Below are 17,377 nucleotides of genomic sequence, written 5' to 3'. Positions count from 1 at the left end.
TTTATGTTTACTTATTGCGAACAAATAATTATATTTTTGTAAATAGTTGATATTTTTAAGAAAATTATTAAGGGAATTGAAATCTTTCTTGCAAATAAGTTACGCTTAAGGTAATAATAAACTATTAGTAATAAGTTCATGTTTTGGTCCTTACAATTTCAAAAATTTATAAAATGATTATTAAATAATTTAGAATTTTTTATTTAAGTTATTAGATTATTAAAATTATTGTCGAATAGCTTTTTTTGTTCGTACCGTTTGTATCAATCAAAAGCCCTTTCCCTTTTTCTTCTACAATTTTTTTTCATAAAACAACTTTGAACGTTACGAATCAATTTGGATCTAAGGTATGTTCTTCTACTCGATGGGTATTGATCATTGAATCGCCGCTTGGAGCTCACTAGTTGAATTCTTTTTTCAAGACAAAACTTAACAACCCAATTATTTAAATAAACACTTTCGAATAGTTCAATAACTTAAATGAAAACTTCAAATAGTTCAATGACCATTTCGTTACTTTTTGAAGCTGAGTGGTCAAAACGTAAACTTTTAGTTAGTTTAGTAACCATGAGTGTAGTTTACATTGAATAAAAACCAAAATTTTGTACGTACTAGGGAATAGGGGTGTAGTAGAGCTTGAATAATGGCAAAGCTTGAGCTTGACTTGAAATTTGGAGCTTAATACTTGGCTTAAGCTTTATCGAATATCTATTTTTAAGCTTGAGATATAATTGAGCTATTTGAGTTCAAACTTGATTAAGTTAGTATACTAAAGCTCGAATAAGCTTGTATGTATTCAAACTTGAGTTTAGTTTGATAATTAATCTCAAGATTAATAATATATATGAAGGCAATAATGTAATTTAATAATATAAAAATATTATTAAAAATAAAAAACCCGATAGAGTTTATGAGTTGTTTGAGTAGGGTATTACTAAGCTTGAATTCAATTGGATTGATAGCTTGAGCTCAATCCAATAATTACTAAATCGAATTTAGATTCTTTTTCGAATTAAACTTGTGTAGCTTCCAAGCACCAAAATCTCAACTACAACCCGTACATGCTATACAAACAATTATTTTGATTGCAAATCATTTACGGTAAGAATCCTTTGAATTTTACTCTTAAATTATTCTTGTTTGGTCCAACACATATTGGGATACAAATATGAGTATGATTCTCATAAAATATCAAAAAACTTGAAAAAAAAATAAACATCCTTATACCGGAAACTTACCCGAGTCTAGATAACATAGAATAAACATAACCCCAACGGTTATCTGTATTTCATGCGAGTGAACAACACATGCTCTTCAACATCAACATATAATCTGTTCCAGCATATCAAAGTCCATGTGCATGAATTTTTTTTTTGATGTGTAGTACTGATACTTGGAAAATAATAGATATATATACATATAACTATTTTAAGCAATTAGGCACTTTTTGGTTCATTGTTTTCAATGCCTAGATCATCAAAACTGCTGCTGGCAGAACAAGGATTTTCCATCGAGATGACTCATTCGAGTTATGGTTTTTGTATAATATTTGTGACTCTACTGAACTGATCTTTGAGGCTAGCTTGCAGCTGCCGGGGGTCGAGCAAGTCTGGCTTTTCTAAGACTTTTACAGTAGACCTTGCCACAAAATCGATCTGCGAGAAACAAAGTAGAAAATGGTAACTACAAAGAACAGGCTATTTTGATATCATAATTCTGGATGAGTGATTCGGAACAATCATTGGTGATGCTCAAAGAATAAATATCTAACATTTCATACTCTGTTAAAGATATCACGCAGCCGAGTGTCAGCAAAATCATAAATAAAAAGGGCATGGTTGAGTGACCAAAAATGTAAAGATGCATAACTGTGTTAGGCATTGGCCTCTACAAGTGGAAGCCGTCAGAGAGGAAAGTGCCTATCTTCAAACAAGGAAGGTTTTTACGTGCAATTGTAGGCTGTAATTCACAATATAGCTTGTGCTTATCAGTTTGCTATAATGTTACTCAATTTCGAAACAAGCCAAAGTTAAAGGCATCCAACAGGGCTGGCCTCATTGTGCTCTTAAAAATGTAGATTATTGACCCTCTAAGCAAATAATAACTTTCAAGGTGGGTTCAGCTAATGGAGTGATATAAGGTATCATCAAAAAATCATTTTTGAGTGCCTAGGTTGACCTGTACTAGATTGTTTTGAAGGAATAACTGAGAATATTTAAGGGTGCACGTGTTCGTGGCCAACCATAATTCCACTTTTCCTTATTCTTTGCTTCTTAAGAGCTGGGCAAATTTCTTTACTCGGCATCAGAACTATATTACAAGGCAAGGCAATTATTCTAAAGAACAAGTAATGCAATAATGATCTAATTCCACTTCTGCAGCATCTTGCTTATATAAAATATCCTTAGTTTCGTGCACCTTTGCACCTGCCACTCCTTGTGTGTAAAGAATTAGTGCCCAGCACACGTGATGAACGAAAATACCAAAGGTATGAGCACAATCGACGAAAAAGGCAGCCAAGTTCAGAGACACTAAGGATAGTATCAGAAGCAAGTCTTTAATAAAAAACTAAATTCACAACTCAATAGATTATATAGTTTGTTATACCCTTACGCCATGACAGGGAGCCCACGCCATGCCAATACAAATGTCTTAGCAGACAACACTGGAATATCATTAAAAAGCTATCACATCGAGTCCAGTCTCGTTTAAAGATCCCAACTTCCTAGGCTCACTAATTCTCATGGTAGTCCCATCGGGCTCATTTCTCATGCTAAGGGGTCAAATCATTATGATCGGACTCCACACAAAGATCATCAGGAAAGGTGCGTCCACTCTAAACCCTTTATCCATCTATAAAAGCCCACCTTTCAGGAGGAATATAAGCAAAGCTTACATATGCAGAAAAACTCTACTCGTATAACAACCTGACATCCTCCGGCCATCATTTCAGCAGCTCTCGGAACTCCCATGGTTCACACCAGCCTTCTCAAGCAGTTCCCAATATTTTATGTTCTAAAATAGTTGGTTTTACTCCTTCCTTTATAAAAAAAACCTTATCCTACTTGAAGTTATTGCCTTAACCTTGAAACATAAAATCCCTTTGGTAGATACATTCATAGCATTTCCCAAATGGATATGATACAATACAATACAACAAACATAACATGCAGAAGCTTCATACGATAAAAATCTGTAAAATTCTAACAGCACCATACCGAATTTGTAGCCGTCTTCAAGAAAGCTTTTGTTAGAGGAACTATGCAAAACCTTTCGAAAATGAACCCCAAGAAAAAAACCAAAAAAAGAAGAGTGATTAAGTAAAGCAATTGCTAATATTTGATTTAATTAGGGAAGAAAAGAAAGAAAACCTACATTCCTCGGCCAGCAGCAAGAGCTTCTTCCGATGGGTCTTTCCATTCATCAAACCTGCAACTCAATTTTGAAGCATATAAATATAAATTCTTTGGAAATTTAAAACCAAAAAGAGAGAAAATTACATACAGAAAAGATATAAAGAGAGAAGATTTGAGGGGTCTTACACCCAACCATAACGCCGGTCGAATAGCAGGCGTTTTGAAGATGGTTTAGGGTTCGTTATCTCCATTGATGATTTTTTTAAATATATATATATGTTTAAACTCTTCTTCTCTTCCTTTCTGCTTTGTTTCCCCTCTGTTTATCTGTATAGCAGCTAACTCCACATTTAAGGTAAACTATAAAAATAATTAAATTTAAGGGTAAATTATAAAAATAGTCACTTTTATTTGCCTCAGGTTACATTTTAGTCATTTATGTTTGAAATGTTATGTTTTAGTCACTTATGTTATTATTTTGTTACAAAGTGATCACTCTTCCGTTACGTTCCGTTATCTCCCTAATGGTAATCCTACGTGGCAGTCCAACTAGATTTTAAGTGCAAACTTGGATTTCCTAATGGGATGAGAATAGATTTTTAGTTAAATAAATTTAATTAATTAAAAATTTTAAACCCTAAATCTTAGTTAAAAAACCGTTCATCTCCCATTTTTTTAGTTTTTTTTTTCAGTTGACTAAGAAAGCTACTATCATCAGAATTTTTTATTCACCTACAAAAACAAAAGAGGATTCAATGGAGGGTCCAGGTATGTCTTCTTCACCGACAAATTAATGTTTTAAGACTTAAAATCAAGTGGTTGTCGATAAAGTTATGTAATAAGATGAACTGCAATGATTGTTGTAACACCCCTTACCCGTTTTCAACACCAAAATAGGGTACGAGGCATTACCGGAGTTTACTAATTAATTTTCAGACATTTCATTTTTATCTAGCATTCATATTTATAACCAATCAAAATCAATACATTAATGAGCTAACGTTAACCAATTTAACTTATGCATGCCATTATAACCAGAATCAAATCATCCAAAATTACCGATAGAACCAATGGATACTGTGATATATCTCCAACAAGCTTCCAACTCAATTTAGCTTCCGATAATCAGCTAAATGTATCAAATAATTATACATATTACCAATAATAATTTAATTCCAATAATAATACACACATATATATAATTTTCATTACCAAATAGCATTCACTTCAATTAAAATTATTACAGAATATAGCTCATTCGAGCTTACCAGACTAAATTGCAGAAATACCAAAATTCAGGGATATTTTGGAAGTCTTCTATTTTTCTCAAATTCTCACCCAATCTTGATCTAAATTAATATTTCATTCCATTTACTAATTTAAATAATAAAACAATTCATTTCATGCAATTTGGTCACTTTTTGATATTTTTACAAATTTACCTTTAAAGTTTTACTTTTATTCAATTTAGTCCCTGAGTCTAAAACGTGCAAGTTATCCATGCTAACTGAATATTCATATATATATTTTCCTCCTCCTCCTCTCCATTCCACATCCTTAATTTATAATACATGCTTATAAGTAACATTATCTATGATTTCACAATTTACTTGTAAATTTATTCAAAGCTGTCTATTTGAGTCATAGCCACTAAATTATTTTTATCTTGAGCTACGGAACTCCAAATTAGGATCCGCTAATTTTACCTGAAACTAGACTCACATACCTTCTTACCATAAAATTTTCAGAATTTTTGGTTCAGCCAATAAGTACAGTTTATTCTTTAAAGTCACCTTTGTTCTGCTGTCTGACAATTCCGACCATTCTTCACTAAAAATTAATTATCTCTTTGTTCAGAATTCAGATGATGTCCCCATTTGTTTCTCTTGAAAATAGACTCATTAATTATTTTAAACATATAAATTGTAACCCATAACTATTTTTTTACAATTTTAATGATTTTTCCAAGTCAGAACAGGGGAACCCGAATTCATTCTGACCTTGTCTCACAAAATTTATTATATCTCATAATTTACAATTCCATTACTTCCACCGTTTCTTTTATGAGAAACTAGACTCAATAAGCTTTAATTCCATATTTTATTCATACTCTAATTCGATTTTTATAATTTATGGTGATTTTTCAAAGTGAGCCCACTGTTACTGTCCAAAACCATTTTAGTGCAAGATGTTTATTACCATGTTTATAACACCCTTATTTTATTTCTCTACACTATTTCTCATCACTTTCTCTTATTTTCTCTTCACTAACATATCAAGAACATAGGACCATATATACAAAAACTTTACATTAACATCATTTCCATGCTTTTTCAATAATATCAAACTTAAAAATATATTAAAATCTTGATGTACTTACCTTGTCATATTGATTTCAATCTTTAACTTGATTTTCCCTCTCCTCCAACTTCTATTTCTTGAATCTAACTTGATATTCTAGCTCCCATAGTCTCATTGTTATCTTTCTCTCTTGATGGATACGGAAATTCTTTTGATTTCTAGATAAAAATGATGAATTTTTGGTGGAAGGACTAAATTGTAAAGAAAGTAAAACTTTCTTTCTTCTCTTCTCTTCTAACGTGAATTGCATGGAAAAGATGGTGGGTTGGGTCCTTCTCATCTTTCTTTCCACACATATATATATACTAAATATTAAAATAATAAAATAATAACATATCATTTAAAAATCAAATCAAAATATTAATAAACTAATATTTATTTATTTAATTAATCTAAAATATCTCCAACATCATCATTGTCTTCTAGATTTCTCTCTCTTCTAATTGACCATTTTGCCCTTCATGATCTTTTAAAATTCCATCTTGAGTCATCACTTAATTTGGTAAAATTGTGATTTAGTCTCTCAAACTTCTTCACCTTTTTCAATTTGGTCCTAATCCATCCATTTTTCTTAGTTTCTAGATCATTCCACCAGTAAAATATTTACACCATTGGTCCTTCAACTTTTCATATTTACACTTTAACCCCTTAATTTTTGAGTATTTACTCCTAGGCAACAAAACTTTTCTCACTTTTACGATTTAATCCTTTCTTGAACTAATATGTCATAATATATGACCCAATGTTGACATAACTCCAAAATTTGCCCTTTTTGACGCTTTACTTTCTTACTTTATTATATCAAAGATAATATCTTACTGTAAAGATTTTCGGGATATTACAATTGTAGCATGTGAAAACCAAGCCAAAACCTGAAGAAGCAAAGGGTTGCCATTACACCATCTGGAAACTTTCCGAAGGAAAGTCCAGAGGCAATGGAAAAGATCACCATGAGCATCAAGGTGAGTCCATAAACTCGTTTTCGGCCTAATTTATCACCAAGCCAACCAAAGAAAAGTTGTCCAGCTAAAGTTCTGCAAAAGGCCACACCATTAACAGCAGCTACAATACGAGGAGGCAAAGTTCCAGGCTTTTTAGAAAGTGCATCGAAGTAGTAAATACGACCGAGTAATTTTGTGATAAAAGAGATGCTAAAAAGGTCATAAGCATCAGTGAAGAAACCCATTCCAGCAATCACAATTGCAGTGAAATGGTACCATTGTGTCTTTCCTGCATCCAACGCATTAAGAACTCCAAGCTGGTTTGCCATTTCTGTCTTTTTTTACCTGAAACCAGATCAAATAGGAAATTAACAAAACATAGGAATTTTGAGTTTTCTCTGAATAAACAATCCCATGTCAAATAAAAATGGAAAAAGCCCCAAGTTGAACAAAAGCTAGTTCAGCCATTAAAACAAACTATTTTGGCTTTTCATTCTAGGATGTTAACTGGAACATCATTTTTTCACATGCTGCAGTCATTGCAGTTCATCTTATTGCAGTTCATCATTTTAAGTCTTAGAACATAAATTTATCGGTGAAAAAGACATACCTGGACCCTCCATTGAATCCTCTTTTATTTTTGTAGATGAATGAAAAATTCTGATGATAATAGCTTTATTAGTCAACTGAAAAAGAAAACTAAAAAAATGGGAGATAAACGGTTTTTTAACTAAGATTTAGGGTTAAAAATTTTTAATTAATTAAATTTATTTAATTAAAAAATCTATTCTCATCCCAATAGGAAATCCAAGTTGGCACTTAAAATCTAGTTAGACTGCCACGTAGGATTACCGTTAGGGAGATAACGAAACTTAACGGAAGAGTGATCACTTCGTAACAAAATAATAACATAAGTGATTAAAACGTAACATTTCAAACATAAATGACTAAAATATAACCTGAGGTAAACAAAAATGACTATTTTTGTAGTTTACCCTAAATTTAATGTTAATAAATATATATTAAGAATAATAATATAATTTAATAATAAAACATTTAAAATATATAGTAAAATTAAAAAATTCGATAAGGTTCACCAGTCATATGAATCTGAGTATTACTGAACTAGAATTTGATTCAATCAATAGCTCAACTCAATAATTACTAAATTGAATTCAAATTTTTTTAATCAAACTCAAGTAGCTTGTAAGCGTAGTGTCTCATTCGCATCCTAATAACTCTCCACCCTATATTAAATTTGAAAATTCAATTTGATTCAATTTAAATAACACGAATTTGAAAATCCCGTGTGCTAACTTGAGTTCGAATCATGCTGGTCGCGTTGCTATTAAAGCTATACATTTCTCTTGTAATTCACAAAAAAAAAACACATTCGAAATGATCCAAATATTTAAAGACTCAATTTAAAAACTTAAATTTATATTATCATAAATTCAAAATTTGAGGAAACAACGAATAACAAAAATATGAAAAATACCCAAAATTATTTTAACAACAAACTCTTTTATGCCTGGATTATGGGTTTTTCTCAATCCATATAGAATGAATTCATATAAATAAAGGCCAATAAGGTCATGAACTCTAAAGCTGTTGATGACGTCAGTTCCGTACAAGACAAAACTCCAAAGGCATGTGAATCTAGCACTCTATGATGTGCAGCGAATCTCTATTGCTTGAACCAACAAGATAAATAGAACTTTGATGGGATGAGTTTCTATTCAAATCGTTGTTGCTGTAGCAGATAAAACAGATCTGATCGTGAAACCACGTTTGTAATAAAATCCTAGCAAAATAATTTCTAGCAAATTCAAGAAACAAAGTAACAACTGATTGGAAAACTTAAGTCACCAAGAGCAACCACCATATGAAGCCAAAACACGGTCCAACTCATGGATCAAGAATTATTATTCCAACAAAAGAAAATGGCTGGAGTTTGGCATTAGGGACATGACCAAGGATAACGAGGATGGCAATCGATTGTTCAACGATCGTAAAGCTAGTCACCATGATCACTTCCGAAATCTCTAGGCTTTTTGCCCAACTTCACTGTTCAAGATCTTCTACTGGAGATCCAAACGGTCAAACTCATCGAATAGACAATAGAAATGTTTGATCGAAGACTCATGACGATTGGATGGTAGATGAGCAATAATCAAAGGAAAGCTCCTTTTGGACCTTAAGAGAAGTGAGAGAGTCCACTGGTTCTCTTCAATTACATCTTAAAAGAAATTCAAGTTTAGAAATTCAAAGGATTCAATTAAAAATAAAAAGTCAAATGATTCTTATAGACTTTAAAAAAATTAGATTCTACTTTGGCAGCCGTCTAACAGGGCAATTAGGAGACGCAACTTTAGGGCATTGGATAATGATATAGAAATTTCACAATTTGGGGCAAAATTTTCAGCAAGCAAAAAAATCCACTCAATTGAAAAACACCAGATCATAGAATTGCTAATCGATCTCTCAGTACTGATTCAGATTTCCTGAACCGAAAGCAAGTAATTTTCAAAGGAGCTTGTGCAACACAGGTAACCCTAAAACTGATGATTGTTTTGATTTTTGCTTATGCTAATTAGTATGTCGAATCACGAGTTTATTTCCCTATTTTGGGATCAAGATTTTCCTCAAATGAAACAGGTTTTTGATTTTATCTTTTAAATGCTATAAGCTGTTGATTTTTGGGTTTTTTCCTTTCCATGTAAGGTGTTTTGATAATTGTTTTTTTCCATTAAAATGAAAGATTGATGGTGTTGTTGTGTTCACTTTTTCGTTGGTTCATATTTATGCATTTTTGTGGGGTTAAAAGAAAAGTGGAAACGGTTCATTGTGTGATGGTTCTTAAGATGCTATTGCATTTGAACTGAGTTATGAAGATTTGGGATTAATGGTTTCATTGCGTGATGGTTGTTAGGATGCTATTGCATTTGAACTGAATTACTAACTACAAATCAACTTTTGGATAAACTTTGCACTTGTCTGGTTATTGTCAGCATGGAATCCGAGTTAGTACTGCACAATGGTGGTTGCCACTGTAAGAAAGTAAGATGGCATGTCCAAGCACCTACTAGTGTTGTTGCTTGGAAATGCAACTGTTCCAACTGCTCCATGAGAGGAACCATTCACTTCGTTGTCCCACGTCAAAGGTTCGAGCTTTTGGGTGATTCGGAGGAGTTCATTACTACCTACACTTTCGGAACTCACACTGCAAAGCATACGTTTTGTAAGGTTTGTGGAATAACTTCATTCTATACCCAACGGTCGAACCCCGATGGCATTGCTGTGACACTTGCATGTTTAGACCCTGGAACGCTTTCCCATGTTGAGATTCGGAATTTCGATGGCAAGAATTGGGAATGATCAGAGTGGCATTGCTTTACAATCAAAAACTCATTCCACCAAGTAGCTCTCATTTCAGGTTTATCAATGGCTTTCACAAAGAGGATTACCCTTAATTTGATTGTCTTAAAAATGCAGTCGTTTAGCTTCTACTTTACATCCGATGTGTATTGGGGCTTCATGGAACTGGATGCTATATGTATGGTACTTGTGTGTCTGTCTGTCTGTATGTCTGTATGTATATGTGTTCTAACTTTTGTTCTCTTGTTGGTAGCCATAAAAGTTTTGCTGTAATTGGAGTTTGCTATGAATAAACTCTATGTTATGATTTACGCAATATATATGTATATATATGGGTGGACCCTTTCTTCTTTTTTCTATAACCAGAGCTGTCCTCATCCGTTTTATGGTATGAGACGAACCCTGTTCAGGTCGGGAGTGGTATTCAGGTAAGGTCCTCCCAACAATTACGACTTTAGGATTCAAACTCAGTCCAAATGCCCAAGAAAGCAGTCCACTGTCACTTCCTCTAAGCACTTGTTGGTATGGGTAGACACTTACAAGCGTAGATATATTGCTTTAACCGGTTCATAGTGAGAAGTGCTAACATTGTTCCTTTCCATGTGAGATTCTTACGTTGTTAAGCCAGCTGCTTCAGTGTTTGTTGTTCATTTTAAATATTTAGAAATTAATATTTTTCAGACTGATAAAAATTTAATCAATAAAAACAAAAGCTCCTCTTATTAACTGAACTAATATATAACATTGAAAATTTTGTGTGCGTTTCAATTAATTTTCCAAATGCTTCTAGCCTGCTGACTGTTTTGATTTTGCTTATTCTAGTTAGTATGTTCATCTCTAGTTCATTTCCCCATTTTGTGATGAAGATAAACAGGTTTTTGATTTTATCTTTTGTTCTATAAGCTGTTGATTTTTGGGATTTTTTTTCTTCTTTCCATGTAAGGTGTTGACACTTGTTTTCCTTCTTTTTTTTTTCTTAAGATGAAGATTAAGGGTGCTGTGTTCAGTTTTCATTGATTATATTTATGCGTTTTGTGGGGTTAAAAGAGAAGTGGAAATGGTTCATTGCTTGATTGTTGTTAGGATGCTATTGCATTTGAACTGAGTTATGAAGATTTGGGATTAATGGTTTCATTTCATGAATCTTGATGGTACTTAAGATGCTATTGCATTTGAACTGAGTTATGAACCGAGTAATGGAGTTCTGGGATTAATTGTTTCATTGCATGATGGTTGTCAGGCTGCTAATGCCTTTGAACTGAGTTTCAGACTACGTAATCAGTTTAGGATAAACTTGTGCTCACCATCGTTGTTGTTGGCATAGACTCTGAGTTAGTACTGCACTATGGCTGTTGCCACTGTAAGAATGTAAGATGGCATGTCCAAGCACCTACTAGTGTTGTTGCTTGGAAATGCAACTGTTCCAACTGCTCCATGAGAGGAACCATTCACTTCGTTGTCCCACGTCAAAGGTTCGAGCTTTTGGGTGATTCGGAGGAGTTCATTACTACCTACACTTTCGGAACTCACACTGCAAAGTATACATTTTGTAAGGTTTGTGGAATAACTTCATTCTACACCCAACGGTCGAATCCCAATGGCATTGCTGCAACACTTGCATGTTAGACTCTGGAACACTTTCCCATGTTAAGATTCGGCATTTCGATGGCAAGAATTTGTAAAACTTCTATGATCAGAGTGGCATTGCTTTACAATCTAAAATTCATTCCACCTTGTAGCTCTCACTTCAGGTTTATCACTGGCTGTATATTGGGGCTTCGTGGAACCGGATGCTATATGTATATGGTACCTGTGTGACTGTATGAATGTATATGTGATTTCTAACTTTTGTTACCAAGTTGGTTGCAATGAAACGTTTGGCTGTAATTGGGGTTTTCTATGGATAAACTCCATGTTATGATTTACCCAGCATATATATGGGTGGGCACTTCCTTTCCTTTTTATTTTCTTGTATAACCATGAGACAAACATTGATGGTTTTAAGATTCAAATTCAATTCAAATGCTTTAGGATTCTAACTCAGTTCAAATGCTCGAAGAAGAAACCCACTGTCATTTCTCGCAGCCACTTATTGGTACCGGGGACACTTACGAATATAGATGGATTGCTTTGACCGGTTCATAGTATGAGGTGCTAACAGAGTTCCTTTCCACGTGAGATTCTTACGTCGCTTTGGTTGGATGAAATTAAAACTCGCTCCATTGTTTGTTGTCCATTTTAGATATTTAGAAATTAACAAATTTTAGACTGATAAAGGTTTAGTTAATTTTCTAGAACTTATAGCCTGCTTATTGTTTTGATTTTGCTTATGCTAATTAGTATGTCCATCACCAGTTTATTTCCCTATTTTAGGACAAAAAATTTCCTCAAATGAAACAGGTTTCTGATTTGATATTTTTATGTGCTATAAGCTGTTGGCTTTTGGGATTTTTTTCTTAAAGATGAAGATTGAGGGTGTTGTGTTAAGTTGGTAAAACTAGCATGGAGGTTCTAATATTAGGAGTACCATGTTTAGTTTTTATTGCTTATATATGCATATCGTGGGGTCAAAAGAGAAGTGGAAATAGTTTATTGGGTGATGGTTCTTAGGAAGCTATTGCATTTGAACTGAGTCATGAAGATGTTTTATTGCACGATGGTACTTAGATGCTATTGCATTTGAACTTAGTTATGAGCTGATTTATAAAGATTTGGGATTAATGGTTTTATTTCTATATGGTACTGCTGTTGCATTTTGAACTGAGTTATTAAGATGTGGGATTAATGGTTTCATTGCATGGTCATTGTTAGGATATGCTATTGCATTTGAGCTGAGTTATCTACTACGGAATCAGCTTTAGAATAAACTTTCACTTGCCCTGGTTGTTGTTGGCATGGAATCCGAGTTAGTACTGCACAATGGCGGTTGCCACTGTAAGAATGTAAGATGGAAAGTCCAAGCACCTACTAGTTTTATTGCTTGGAAATGCAACTGTTCCAACTGCTCCATGAGAGGGAACGTTCACTTTGTTGTCCCGCGTCAAAGGTTCGAGCTTTTGGGTGATTCGGACCAGTTCATTACTACATACACTTTCGGAACTCACACCGCAAAACATACATTCTGTAAGGTTTGTGGAATAGCTTCATTCTATACACCACGGTCGAACCCCGATGGCATTGCTGTGACACTCGCGTGTTTAGACCCTGGGACACTTTCCCATGTCGAGATTCGGCATGCTGATGGCAAGAATTGGGAGGACTTCGTCCATCGGAGCGGCATTGCTTTACAATCCAAAATCCATTCCACTCAGTAGCTGGGAGTATACCCCAACTCTGGTGGGGTTATCAATGGCTCCTCGCAAGAGAGGATTGCATTAATTTGATTATCTTTTCGAAATGCAGTTTATTAGGTTATAGTCTAAAACTGCTTGTGCATTGAGGTATCATGGAACTGGATGCTATATATATGGTACCTGTGTGTCTCTATGTGTGTATGTATATATACATATATATATATGTGTGTGTGATTTCTAACTTTTGTTCCCAAGTTTGTAGCCATGAAAAGTTTGGATGTAATTGGAGTTTGCTATGAATAAACCCTATGCTATGCTTTACTTTATATATACTAATTTTCTATCCTTGCGAAGTCAGAAATTTTTTTTTTGCAGGTCGAAATTCAATTGTATATTTTTTCGATAATAAAATGTTATTTCACCATTTTAATGGTCTATATCTTTATATTTTTAAAGAATTAAATTGAAATATTCTTTTATCATTTTTGGGATCAAAATGTAATTTTACTATTATTAATTTAAAATTTTATAAATCATAAAGAGACTTAAATGAAAAATTTTTTATTTTAGGGGAGATCGAGGTCCTGCCACCCACGACTTTGCCCTTGATCCTTGCTTTATTTGGGGTAAACAAATAATTACTTGAATTAGTTTAATTAAAAATAATATTCTTTAAAAATTATATCGAATTTTTATTAAATCAAATGTCAAAAGATTGCGTTAAGCATAGACAGCTTTAGGTCAAATTATGATTAAGAATCTTCCTCTATGTTTAACTTTGAGATGTATTTTAGTATGACAATCTTTGGTTCTTGTATTTTATAATATTATTAGTTAGTCCAAATAAATAATATTCTTAATTGTTTTAGTTAAAATAATGAGGTCAAATATTTTTTAAAATATATATATATATATTCCAAATAGATAATACTCTTGTTTCCATTAAAATATTGAAGACAAAGATTTTCTTAAAAATATATATTCCAATTGATGATGCCGAAATAGATTTTTTTATGTGTTATAATTGTGTTTTTAAGAAAAATTTGCATAACCGTTTTAATTGCTAATTATTTGAATTAATTAATATCATTGTAAAAGTAAAAAATTAAATTATGTTAAATTTAAAAAGTCCATCATTTCAAGTATTGAATTAAATAATGATTCAAATTATGCAAAATTTTCATTTAAGTACTTAAAGTTTTATTTCGTTATTACTTTAGATATTAATTTTTAATTTTGATTGAAAAAACCTCTAAACCAATGAAATTATAACTTGTAGTATTTTTATTAAATAAAAGTATTTAAAATTAAAATAATTAATTAAAATGATAAGCTATGAAATGTGTTTCATTCTTATAATCGAGGATTGAACTCCTGACCATATAATTAAGAGCCGAGGTGAGTAACCATTAAGCCACACAATTTTATAATTTAACATTCTGATTTTGAAATTTTTAATAAAAATGATCAATTTACTCTTTGACTTAATGTACGAGAAGTATTTTACCCATTTTTTTAACTAAAGGAAAAAATAAAATCCAACTCCTGTACTTCATGGTAGTTTTACCCTTTTATCTCACAAATAATGCGCAAACAAAAGTGAAGAACGATCAAAACGACAGATTCAATGCACTTAGCATAGGTGATAGGTGTAAGCAGGTCGTTTTCGAGTAACCATTAATGTCCACGTGTCTTATCCAAATGACCGCCACGTCCATCCATGTGACAATAGTCAGAGACCAACATGTTTTATCTTGAATTATTTTGGTTACGTCAGCAAATTTATCACATGGGATGCCTCAAATATTGCCACAACTTATAAAATTGCATGAAAATTAGGTGCCTTTTTTGTTTTTTAACATTCTTAAATACACGCGTCACCTTATTTGACAGCCATATGTATGCCACTTGTCAACCTAGCTAGTATCTAATGTGGTTGTACCCATAATTGGCCAACAACGTATTTGTTTTATTATCTTCAAGGTTCTGACATAGAAAGTGCTATAAATTTGGTCATAAACCCTAAGTTTTTTCATCATCTTATTCCCATCCAATAATTTCTATAACAAAAAAAATGAAGGAATGGTCTCCTCAAGATGCCATGAAAGCTTATTTGGACACACTTCATCTTGTAAGTTCATCTTTTCCTACCGCATGGAACCCAACTGCAAAGAGCCCAGTTGAAGAAGATGACAAGCAAGGACTAATAGAACCCAACTGCATGGAACTGATATCAGCCATGGCAGCCGGCAAAGGAGCCAAACACATCGTCGAAATCACAACCCAAGGCATTACCCCATTAACCATCGCACTTGCTGTCGCAGCAAAACACACCGGCGGTCAACTCACTTGCATCCTCCCATCCCACCACCACCACCACCACCACACCGCCGATCAACTTCAACAATACATAAATCTGGTTCACGCTGAACCCACCAACACTAGCCCACGCGAGACAATCATAAAACAGATAAAAATGCGGTTGAAGAACGTGGATTTTGCAGTGATCGATTGTAAGTTCGACGATGAGTACTTGAAATTAATGTTTAAAACAATGGTGGAGGAGGAGGATGGTATTAAAACAGGGTCGACTGTGATAGTTCATAATGTTCATCATAAAAAAGATGGGTCGATATTTGGTCAACTTTTGAGGAAAAAGAGAGTGGAAGCTGTGACTTTGCCTATTGGTGAAGGAACTGAGATGACTCGAATTTTGGGATGTAGGTTTAAGAGACGAAATAGGTTTCTCGTCACCTTCCATAATTGATTTTATGTAAATATATCAGTTTTTTTTCTGCATTGGAAGGTGGTCTACGTAAAAAATCACTTCTTTCTGTGTTTGTATTATATGTTAGTATTTTCGAACTGTAATTGTATTCCAAATTTTTAATTTTAGGATTTATAATTTTTTTTAAATTTATGTATTTAAGTTTTATAACTAAACTTTGGAGAATAAATTATATTAAGATGATCTTAAAAAGTATAGTTTTAGGCACCAATAAAATAGTGTCATGTCTTTAAAATTTTAAATATAACAAAATATTATTATACATTTATCTATATCTAATATCTTCTCCAACTTAATTTAACTTTAATTAAATTACTTAAAATAATTTTTTTAATTATTTTTTAAAAATTATAAACAAACATATTTTCTTTTTTATAAATTTTAATCATTTGAGTTAATATTTTTTGTTTTTGTGTAATCAATTTAAAAAAAATGTGTAATTTTTCCATGTTATTGACACATAATTTTGGTAATTATTTTACTCAAAACCCTTAACTTTTAACTCGAACCTTAAACCTTGAATTCTGAATCCTAAGGTTTAGGTTTGGGATTTAGGGTTTAAGGTTTGTGTTTGAGTTCAAGGTTCAATATTTAAGTTCAGAGTTTAGGGTTCAGGGTTAAGAGCTCGAGATTCAAGGTTTAGGTTTTGATTTTAGGTTTATTCTACCAAAATTATGTGTTAGGGGTATGAAAAAATGAAATGTAATTAAATAATTGAAAATGGACAACGACAAATATGGTGGGAAGGGTCCATAAAATAATTTCTCTATGAATGAGTGTATAATATTGTCTTTAAAATTTGATGATGTGGGAAATTTTTATTGGTGTCTAAAAATCTTAATTTTTAGGATAATCCTAATATAAATTATTCCCATAAGACATTCGATATTAATTTAATAATATTTTACGTGACTCTATTTTATTAGTACCTAAAAACTATACTTTTTAGGGGATCTTAATTTAATTTATTCTCTTCTAATAATATGTAGATTCTATTAGGTAGTTTACTTTAAATTTTTAATTAAAATAATATTATTTAAAACAATTAGTACAATATTTAAATAATTTCTAATCATTATTAGAGCTTAAATTAGTACAATCTATTTTCTAATAATTAACAAATTTATCACAATTATATTATATAATATTTATTGTATTATTTTTTATTGAGATACATATGAAAAATAAAATTATTATATAAATAAAATTTTGTATTATAGAAGTTAACTCTTTAAAATGTTATGAAATAAGTTTATTTAA

At 32.3% G+C, this 17,377-nt stretch overlaps 5 protein-coding genes across 6 annotated transcripts; 3 read left to right on the top strand and 2 right to left on the bottom strand.

The window, feature by feature from the left end:
• Nucleotides 1-1,259: 1,259 nt before the first annotated feature.
• LOC107909136 (uncharacterized) lies at nt 1,260-3,696 on the bottom strand. The gene is made up of 4 exons (XM_016836573.2): nt 3,543-3,696; nt 3,376-3,429; nt 3,219-3,270; nt 1,260-1,655 (listed from the first exon to the last, which is right to left on the bottom strand). The coding sequence occupies exons 1-4, from the start codon at nt 3,605-3,607 to the stop codon at nt 1,530-1,532; spliced, it is 297 nt and encodes a 98-aa protein (XP_016692062.1). The 5' UTR covers nt 3,608-3,696; the 3' UTR covers nt 1,260-1,529.
• Nucleotides 3,697-6,555: 2,859 nt separating this feature from the next.
• Nucleotides 6,556-6,987, bottom strand: LOC107907760 (probable inorganic phosphate transporter 1-4). The gene has a single exon (XM_016835080.1). The coding sequence runs from the start codon at nt 6,985-6,987 to the stop codon at nt 6,556-6,558; it is 432 nt and encodes a 143-aa protein (XP_016690569.1).
• Nucleotides 6,988-8,147: 1,160 nt separating this feature from the next.
• Nucleotides 8,148-13,655, top strand: LOC107909135 (centromere protein V). Of its 2 annotated transcripts, XM_041098954.1 has the most exons (3): nt 8,153-9,207; nt 9,670-12,210; nt 12,848-13,655. In XM_041098954.1, the coding sequence occupies exon 3, from the start codon at nt 12,931-12,933 to the stop codon at nt 13,348-13,350; it is 420 nt and encodes a 139-aa protein (XP_040954888.1). In that variant the 5' UTR covers nt 8,153-9,207; nt 9,670-12,210; nt 12,848-12,930; the 3' UTR covers nt 13,351-13,655. The 2 variants fall into 2 exon arrangements, with proteins under 2 accessions (XP_040954889.1, XP_040954888.1); XM_041098955.1 differs by lacking the exon at nt 9,670-12,210 and having other exon boundaries at nt 8,148-9,207.
• LOC107907759 (uncharacterized) lies at nt 9,671-11,662 on the top strand. Its single transcript, XM_016835079.2, has 3 exons — nt 9,671-10,019; nt 10,403-10,464; nt 11,324-11,662. Exons 1-3 carry the CDS (start codon nt 9,671-9,673, stop codon nt 11,660-11,662), a joined length of 750 nt encoding a protein of 249 aa, XP_016690568.2.
• A 1,701-nt stretch (nt 13,656-15,356) lies between the features above and the next one.
• LOC107907758 (uncharacterized) lies at nt 15,357-16,219 on the top strand. The gene has a single exon (XM_016835078.2). It carries the CDS (start codon nt 15,404-15,406, stop codon nt 16,094-16,096), a length of 693 nt encoding a protein of 230 aa, XP_016690567.1. The 5' UTR covers nt 15,357-15,403; the 3' UTR covers nt 16,097-16,219.
• Nucleotides 16,220-17,377: the final 1,158 nt, after the last annotated feature.

The sequence above is a fragment of the Gossypium hirsutum genome, chromosome D08, assembly GCF_007990345.1.
Source record: "Gossypium hirsutum isolate 1008001.06 chromosome D08, Gossypium_hirsutum_v2.1, whole genome shotgun sequence".
Taxonomy (NCBI): domain Eukaryota; kingdom Viridiplantae; phylum Streptophyta; class Magnoliopsida; order Malvales; family Malvaceae; genus Gossypium; species Gossypium hirsutum.
This window is presented reverse-complemented; position numbering and strand designations above follow the sequence as displayed.